General features: G+C 43.2%; 1 protein-coding gene and 1 non-coding gene across 2 annotated transcripts in view; one reads left to right on the top strand and one right to left on the bottom strand.

The window, feature by feature from the left end:
• METAP1 (methionyl aminopeptidase 1) overlaps positions 1 to 7,708 on the bottom strand; it is a 54,543-nt gene extending 46,835 nt beyond the window's left edge. The window contains exon 1 of the mRNA XM_061419588.1: positions 7,459 to 7,708. Within this exon, the coding sequence (XP_061275572.1) occupies positions 7,459 to 7,572 (114 nt within the window). The 5' untranslated portion in view covers positions 7,573 to 7,708. The remainder of the gene's footprint in view (positions 1 to 7,458) is intronic.
• Positions 7,709 to 8,432: 724 nt separating this feature from the next.
• On the top strand, positions 8,433 to 8,504 carry TRNAC-ACA (transfer RNA cysteine (anticodon ACA)). The gene has a single exon. It is a non-coding gene; the product is annotated as a tRNA-Cys (tRNA).
• The last annotated feature ends 1,147 nt before the right edge of the window (positions 8,505 to 9,651 follow it).

Raw genomic sequence — 9,651 nt, forward strand, 5'->3', positions numbered from 1 at the left:
GCACATAGGCATCAGGAGCTAAGTACAAGAATGTTTAGAGTAGTACTGTTATAATAGTAAAAACCTAGAACAACCCAAATTTCCATCAACAAAGGAATGAATAAACTGATACATTAATTCACAAATACTATACAGCAATGAAAATGAAAGAACGAGAGCGACACGCAACAAGGGTGAATCTCAAGAACAGAATATAAAGCAAGCAAGTTGCAGAAGAATACGTGCAATGATTTATAAAACTTTCAGAAACATCAAAACGAAACAATGTGTATCTAAGGAATCAAATACATGGAAAAGCAAATGAATGATAAAGGCAGCTCAGAACAGGGAGTACCTCTAGGGTGAGAGACACATAGGTGCTTTCTGGTTTTACTTGCTTCATTAATATATTCTTTTTAATAATTCAGGTGGTTAAATACAGATGCATTTACTGTACCATGTTTCTTTAGATACTGTGGTTGACTTACTGTTAGTTTTTTATTCTATTCAACATCTAATAAAAACAAATGAGTTTAAAAAAAAAAGTACAGATCCTGATTTTAAGGTACTTAAGAACCTCAATTCAAAAGCAATATTAAATCACATAATACCTCCATTTATATTTTCCTCTACATTTTAGTAGTAAACTATGCAAGGTTATCAGTATTCAAATAGTTAAGCCCATCACTAGTACCCGTTAGTGAAATAATCAGTAAGAAAATAAATGCCCAGTCAGAGAGGGGGGGAAAAAGTCATGTTACATCTAAAACCTAATGGCATTTACAACTTACCTATTTTACTAAATGATCTGAGCTCATGGCTTGATTGATAAGGCAGGGCAACCTTCAGAATCTGATGCAAAGGGCTGCCCCTTTGCACCTTTTATCAAGGCAGGAACAATTAATACAAGTTCTCAACAGAGATGGAGACATCTCTGTTGCCTGCCACTTTATGATAAGAAAATTGCTAAAGTCACAAAATCTCACTTATACCCTACCCACTCTTGAGAGGCCTGAGCCTATGACCTAGACAAAGGCCACAGTAGCAGACCCCATGACAGGGATTTTAGGAATGCCTTCCAACAGACACCACAGAGCTCTGGTATATCAGGAAGAAGTCCCCACTGAACCTGGCTATAAAACAGACAGATTACTGGGGAAAAAAAAAAAACAGAACTTTTAAAAAAGAATAGTCAGAACACCTTAACATGAGACCTATCCTCTTAATAATTTTAAGTGTCGATATAGGTACAATGGTAAAGAACAGATCTCTAGAGCTTATCCATCTGCAGGACTGAACTTAAATGCCTATTGATTACTAACTCCCTATTTCCCCCTTCACCCATTCCACTCTTTGAGCCTATGAATTTAAACAATTTCAGGTACCTCGTGTTAAGTGTAGTCACTTTTGATGATTGGCTAATTTCTCTTGGCACAAAGTCCTCCAGATTCATTCATGTTGTGGCACACTGCAAAATTCCCTTCTTTGTTAAAACTGCCTAGTATTCCATTATATGTTTATGCCACATTATATTTACCCATTTATATATCCATGTTGTTTCCACAACTTAGCTACTGTGAAGAGTGCACAAAAAGAAAAATCATTTGCAATGAACAGTTGAGAGGACGTTTCAGAGGTCCCTGTCCCACGTTCAACTATTGCAGCTAAATACACACACTGAGAAAGGCAGACCTAGCTTACTGGGTGTGTTAAACTGTTCTTTATTCAAAGTCAGACCCAAGGCTGATACCAATCAAAGGAAAAAAAAAAAAGATTTACAATTGTTGAGCTGACCAAGCATGAATAAGCACATGCTTCATGTTAAAACTGAGTCAAGAAAGGTTCAAGATCAAGCAGAGAGGATGGCTATACCTATATTTTGTTTCATTAGAATTTTAACATGGAGAGAGATCTCAACGGTTGCTCTATAGCACATTCCTGCCCATGTTACATCTACTAAAAGGATTTCCTATTAATACCAGGGACAACTCCTCATTTATACAGGAGCCACCACGCTACTGCTTCTCCCTCCTATCTAGAGCTGGGTATGTGTTTAGCCACAGGCTTATGTGTTTGTCATCCCCACCAAATTAACCAAGACCAAACTAAATATTGTGCAAGTATGCCAAACCTGAAAAAGACTCACCAAAAAAAAAGGAAGAAAAAAATAAGTGACTAACACTTCTGTCACAAACTATATGAACAGTATAAGCTCATATCTACTTCCAATAGCCCTTCAAACTCTAAAAGGAGTTAAAGATTGGTTAAACTTTTGATTATCTACCAACCAAATGATGTTTGCTTTTTACAAGTTCTACAATAAAAATATAATTCATGCCAAGACTCCAACATAAGCATTTATAATACAAGCATGTCGGTTAAAGGAGATCTCCACCAGGAGGTTCTCAAACTATTAATAATCCATTAACTACCCTGTGAGAACTACCAGCACCTCAAGGTGGGTTCAATCCTTGGTTTATATACCAGCCCCACCATTACTCTATACTCTCAAGTAATCAAAATGATTTAAAATTTCACAAGAACGTTTACTGCAAAACAGTTAAACAGCAGCTAAAAAATTAAAAAGAGAGTAAATTCAACCATACATGAGTAAATACAGGACAGTACATCACATAAAATATTATTATTATAATTATATTATTCAGCCATTACAAAGGATAATGTAAATGGAGCCATTATACACATTCCAAATGTATTACTTAAGACATAAAAGAGAGAAAATTCCCTAAGATTATGTATATGATCAAGCCATTTTGATAAAAATGCATACAAGTATACGCACATGAGTGTATGTAGGAATACATAAATGTTTGTAAGACTACCCATCAAAAGACTTACAGAAATTATCACCAAGCAACCTTTCACTTGTATTTTCTAATTTTTCTACAATAAAAGTTATTTTTAAGGAAAAAAAAATCACAACTAGATATTGCTATCTTACAGCAATATCTAGAAATAGTGTGAGGTAATGTAAGGAATTTTAAGAAAATCCCTAGGAACGTCAGGAACTTTGTTATCAAAGGAGAAAGTGTTTTAGAGGACAGGGCTACATTTCAAAGACCTACATATTGGAAGTGCAAATCTTTCCTCACTTTTCCACTCCAACATACGAGATGCCCACCCACTCATTTTCTTACTGAAGATCCAGGCAGTCACTTTACATGGCCACTACTTCTCTGAAAGAACCTATTCCAAGAATTTGTGCAAAACGTTCATAACAAATAAGACTCCTCCTCAAACATTTTAAACCTTCCTTATGGCTAGCTACAATGGTAGTAGACATAAGGCATGTGCAACAACACTATTTACTGAACACAGTGTTGAGGCGCTTTGCACGCTCTTATTCACCTTCACCTCAGCTATAAGGAGGGTGCATCATTAGCGCTCTCTTATAAAACAGGACACAACCTACTCAAAGACATGGTCACAAAAAACCCAGGTAAGACTCCAAACCCAGGCTTCTTCCTTTTAAGTGCTTACGCATTATGAAGGGCTGCAAATCACTCAGGTGCTTCTCTGCAGATCCTTTAAACTACAGTCAAGATAGTATCTGCCCTGGGGTGTTCACTAAGGGCCTGACTGCTCTTTGCCTTTCCTTCTCAGGCCTAATGACCATTTTTCTTTCATTTAATGAACTGAGTGCTTACTGTGTACAAGGTACTTATGAGAAATACAAAAATGAGTACAGCACAGTCTCCATCCTCAAAAAACTCTTACAAACTCTTTGGGACTATGAGTAAACTACTAAGCTACTATTAAACCTAGTCAACTACTACTGAATAAGATGGATACAGCTATAAAGAAATACCATGAAACATCACAAACTCCTGTAAAGCTCGATTTCAAGTGAAATAGGTTTTACTCATTAAAATACAAAAAACTGTCTTAAAATTAAGCATCTTAAGTAAAAACATTCCTATCTTCTTAAGCATAAATACAGTATTAACGATAAAAAGAGCTAACATTGATTAAATGTATTGCTACGCTAGGTGTTTCATTAATACATACAAACCCTGAGGTTGGTACTATTCAAAGCCCCATTTTAAAGGCTGTAATGGGACCTCCCTGGTGGTACAGTGGATGAGAATCCACCTGCGAATGCACAAGAAATGGGTTCGGTCCCTGGTCCAGGAAGATTCCAAAAGCCACAGAGCAGCTAAGCCCAGTGCACAACTACTGAGTCTGTGTTCTAGGGCCCAGGAGCCGCAACTACTAAAGCCTGGGTGCGCTAAACCCAGTGCTCTGCAACTAGAGAAGCCACTGCAATGAGATGCCCACTTGCCGTAACTACAGAAAGCTGCTGCGCAGCAACAAAGACCCAGCAAACAAAAATGATATAATTAATGTTAAAAAATGAAAGGTTATAACAAAAAACAAAGATTACCTGCCTAAAGCACACAGCTAGTAAGTAACAGAACTGTGATTCAGTTGTGGCAGTTTACTTCTTTATTCTGGCTTCCCTGGTGGCTCAGCGGTAAAGAATCTGCCTGCCAATACATGAGATGAGGGTTCCATCCCTGGGTTGGGAAGATCCCCTGGAGGAGGAAATGGCAACCTACTCCAGTATTCTTGCCTGGAAAATTCCATGGACAGAGGTGCCTGGGGGGTTACAGTCTATGGGGTCCCAGAGTCGGACACAACTGAGCATGCATGAATGCACCTCTTTATTCTGCCTTTTGACTCATTTATTGACCTCCTATTACACGCAGAGCATTGTGTTGAGAAATGAGGAGAGGGCAGTGAGAGTTTATTCATGATGCTCACCTTCTGACTGAAAGACAGATAAAAATCAAATGATCAGACTGTATAAAATGTTATAAAGGAAATAAGGTGCTGTGACAGGATAACCAGAAAAGACTTACTTTTGTTCTTATAGTTTTGTTCACAGTTTATTCCCAAAGACGAGCTGGTCAGACAATCAGCCTGGGGACCACAGAAGCAAGGAGAAGAGAAAAGACTGACCACTGCTAGTGAAGATGATCAGAGAAGTGGCAAGGAGAAGCCCCAATTTCATCATAAATGTGGAAACCGGCTTAGTGATTGAACAAGGTCTCAAGCTGGGACTGAAAGAACATCTATGATTTCAGAAGACAGGTGATATTCCGTGTAAAGGAACAAGTATAAATACAGACTCTGGTTAAAGCAAGAGAATAAAGCTGGACTCAGAAAAGGTGCCCTAACTATGGGGCTAGAATCCTGCAAGTAATGGCAATTCTATTCATTATAGGTGGGGGAGAAGCACAGTCAGATCGCTATGCTAGGGGAAAAATAACTTTTGCATGAAAGGTTTTGTTCCTTTGATTTGTGTGTGTGTGTGAGTGTGTGTGTGAGTGTTTACTTGCAAGGTGGGAAACTACAATAGAGAAATGAACTAAGAGAAACTGGTGAGAAATTTTAAAAACTGACTAAAGGAGGAAGCAACAGGAATGAAGAGAGAGAGCTTCAAGCATCAGTCAGGATATATTCAACTACAGGCATAACAATGGAACAAGAAATATACCTGCAGAATCCAACATGAAATACCTACTGTACTAAATATACCCTGCGTGTTTTCACAAATGTGTTGGCATGTTCCCAAAAACCCCAATGAGCCAATGTCCTTTCTACTAAATAATACATGCCTAGGAGAGTATCACCTATCCTTGATGAGTATAGTTTCACAGCATCTTTTCAGAATCTCAACAAGTGTCTGTACATATTATTTCATGTAACATTACAAAACGACAACTAAATTTAAGCAAAACGTAAAACACCACATTATTCTACTCAGAGTACATGATTTTCAAAAACAAATTACTGGATTTTTTTTTTTAAAGTCCAGGTCCCACACAGGCCTCAACAAATCACAGAATTTAAAAATTATTTTAAAGAAACAAAAGGACTCAGACCAGGTTCAGCATGTTGAGAAGTCCCAGTGCTATTTTTAGAAAGAGCAACACTTCTCCAAGTGTAACTTTTTCCAAATGATACTAACAAGGTCAAGGATCATATCCTATCTGAAAACAAGTCCTATACAACATTGCTAGGATCTTTTACAACAACTTATCTTACAAGTGCTGGATCTCCGGGATTTTATTTACATCTTCATTTCACATACAGCTTTATGTTTACACATTTATATTTGAAAGTTATATTTGTGCTTACTGTTCATGTATGTTTTCCTTCTATTCATTTGTGTATATATACACATACACATGTGCTACGCTCTACTGCCAGCCTTAAAAAATACTGCCTTTGTTTTATTAAGATTTCACATTCGTTGGATACTTTGGGTCTCAGAACAACCTTGTGAAATACATTAGTAAAAACTTCATCTTCCCGTCTGGACAGTGGTGGGACTGGAGCTCAGAAAGATACTCCTGACTAGTTCAAGATCTCAGTCAATGGCAAGGACAGGGCCCTGTCGGTGCCTTTAGACTCGTGCATGCTCTCCTCCCCGCAGGACACTACCAATTTCGTACTTGAATATTCCCGTGCCTCTCTTCAACAAAACTGGATTGTAACGAAAAGCCGTACAAATGCCGCCAGGCCAAAACTCTGAGCGTCTAAATGCAGCCGGAACACTAGGGCTCTTCAGTAAACAAACACCAGCACACGTTTCAGTCCGGACACCATTCAATGCTGGCTTTGCTCCACTGCACAAAACTTATTAAAATACGGCCTTAAAGCATAATCCTTAATGCAACTGTCTTTTTCGCTCAGTGGGAAGTTCAGTTAATCTGAGGTGACTCATATTGTTACCTTACGGTTTTGTAAATCAATAATTCTGAGTGCCAAAGGAAAAGAATGAATTACACAGCTCCCTCTCCATCCGCAACTCCAAAGTTGCTTAAGTGTCAATGTGCGGTAGTAAAACCTAGGGACAGAGGTAGGTGGGGCTGGAGCTAGCATTGCCCGTCTCGGCGCCCCCACCGTCCCAGGTATCCCTTCTCCAAGCCCAGCGGGTCTCTTCGATCCCCAATCCCGTAGGACCACAGTGACTACCCGGCCCCGCAGCCCCCACCGACCAAGACCAGAGCCCCGCCGGGAGCTGCAGCTGTGGCGACTCGCACAGCCAGGGCTGGCCCCTTCCCCGGCGATCCCACCTGTCCCGCGTAGCCCGCACACCTGGCAGCCCCCGCCTGGTCAGAAGATGCGCATCGAGAACTGGCTCCTAAACGCGGCGCCCTAGGGCGGTCGGGAGACCCGGGGCAACTCCGCTTCCGCCCCCAGCCCACAAGGCAGCACGCCCGCGCCCGCGCCCCCACCCCCGCGGGCGCCCCAAGCGGCCGGGGTCCGCAGGGGCCCCAGATCCCCGGGAGGCGAGAGGGGGCGGCGGCGCGCAGACTAGGGCGGAGGAGGAAGAGCGGCCGGCGAGCCCGCCCGGGGAAGAGGAGGAGCGTGTCCCGACCGGCCGCGAGGGCAAAGAGGAGAGGGGAGGGAAGCGGCGGTGGGGCCGCGGGGGAAGCGGGAGTCTACCTGCGAGCAGAAGTACGAGCCCTGGATGCCCAGCTTGATGCAGGTGGGGCACTGGAGCTTGGCCTCGCTGCTGCAACCGTCCGTCTCGCACACACGAGTCTCCACCGCCGCCATGCTGCCTGGCTACTGGAGGAGCGCCTCACCGAGGAAGAAGGGGAGGAGGGAGGGAGGAACGGTTGGACAGAGGGAGGGCAGGGGAGGGGAGAGAGGCCGAGCCGGGGGAGGAGCTCGGACTGCCGGGCCTAGGTGCAGAAGCAGGAGGAGGAGCGCGGGGCCTGCCCAGAGTACGCTGCGCGCCCCGCCCCCTCCCCCGCCCCTCGCGCGCAGCTGGCCCCGCCCCGTGGCCTTCGCCCCGCCCCTCAGCCGAGGGCCCCAGCCTCTCGGCCGCCTGTGCGCACGTGGGCCGCAAGGGTACCTGGCCTAGCCCTCGGCCTGTCCGCGCGGTAGCGCTTCTACCTGCCGCGAGCCGGCCCCCGGAGGAGAAGGCCATGCTCGGCCGACTAGGAAAGGCCTTCTCGGTGCCTAACGAGAAATCCCCGGTTGTCGCCTACTGACTGGATCCCAGGGTCCTGAATGTCTGCCGTACTCTCAGGCCGTTGGAAAGGACACTCCACTCTTCTGTGTTGGTCCACCCGGCAGCTCCTTGGAAAAGGAAAGTAACTCCATTTTTACGGATAGTGTCTGCTTTGAGGCCTAAGGACGGCCGCTCATTCACAAAGAAAGGAAGCCCGGGAACTGTTAATGAAGAAGTGTGCTGGGTTTTGTGTCAGCTTTCCCTCGTGCCCTCTTATTTTTCACACCACTCCCCCCTCCATTCGCAAAATACGTGCTAGTGATAGTAACACAACTCCTGAATATTCAATACAGTTTTTTGTATTATACCAGTTGATTGTTTAAGAGGTAAATAGGGGAAGATTGTGTTGATCATGAAATGTCAAAATTGAAAGAAGCTTTAGAGGTCATCTGTTAGGACTTCCCTGGTGGCTCAGACGGTAAAGCGTCTGTCTACAATTCAGGAGACCCGGGTTCGAGCCCTGGTTTGGGAAGATCGCCTGGAGAAGGAAATGGCAATCCAGTCCAGTACTGTTGCCGGGAAAATCCCATGGACAGAGGAATCTGGTAGGCTACAGTCTATGGGGTCGCAAAGAGTCGGACACGACTGAGCGACTTCACTTTCACTTAGAGGTCATCTAATGCAAACCTAAGTCTCTTCGGCTACATCCCAGGTCTGCCATTTTCTAATTGGTGCTTGAGTATGGTTCTGTCACGAGAGAGGAGAGAGGGACTAGTATTTACTGATCATCAACTTGGTAGTGCAAGTTCATGTGCCCACCTTCACAGTGAGAGCAAAGAAACCAAAGCATTGGAGTTTGGAGCAGAGAAAGGTTTATTGTAGGACTGTGTAAGGAGATGGATGACTCCTTGCTCTAAACCACAGCCCCCCCAAACCACCCCCATCCTCCACCCCCCGCCCCCAACCCTGGCTCCCTGAAGGGTTTTGGCAACACATTTTTTTAAAGCCTGGTGAAGGATGGAGGGAGCTGCAAGGTGTGCAATCAGCTGGTTTACAATTTTCTGATTGACTGAAAGTGAGGTATCTCGGGTAAACGGCCGCCCTAGGTGACAGAAGGCCTGGGGCTCTGTGCTCAGGGTTATAAAGTAACATCTTCCATTCTGTGAAGGGTTTTCACATCTGTAAAACAATTCAGGCAGTGTGCATTAAATACTATTATCTGGGTATTTCAGAGAGGAGCTAAAGCAGAGGATTTAGGGAAAGGCCACATGGAAGGCCCCATAGGATCCTGCTCCATTGCAAACTAAGTGCTGAGAACTTTGTGTTACCTAATAAATATTTTTTAAAGTCTTTCCAAACTTGATAGATGAGAAAAGCACATATTTTTAATAATTTTGTTATATAAGTACATATAAATAATAAAATCAATAAATTGTAAAATGTTATATATACATAAAAAGAAATCAAGCAACAAATATATGTATATACATAGATGTACATGTATATGCACATATAGGCTTTCTTGGTGGCTCAGAGGTAAAAAATCCACCTGCCAATATAGGAGATGTGGGTTCAATCCCTGGGTTGGAAAGATCCACTGCAGAAGGAAATGGCAACCGACTCCAGTATTCTTGCCTGGGAAATCCCATGGACAGAGGAGCCTGGTGGGCTGTAGTCCA

This window comes from Bos javanicus, chromosome 6 (genome assembly GCF_032452875.1).
Source record: "Bos javanicus breed banteng chromosome 6, ARS-OSU_banteng_1.0, whole genome shotgun sequence".
Lineage (NCBI taxonomy): Eukaryota > Metazoa > Chordata > Mammalia > Artiodactyla > Bovidae > Bos > Bos javanicus.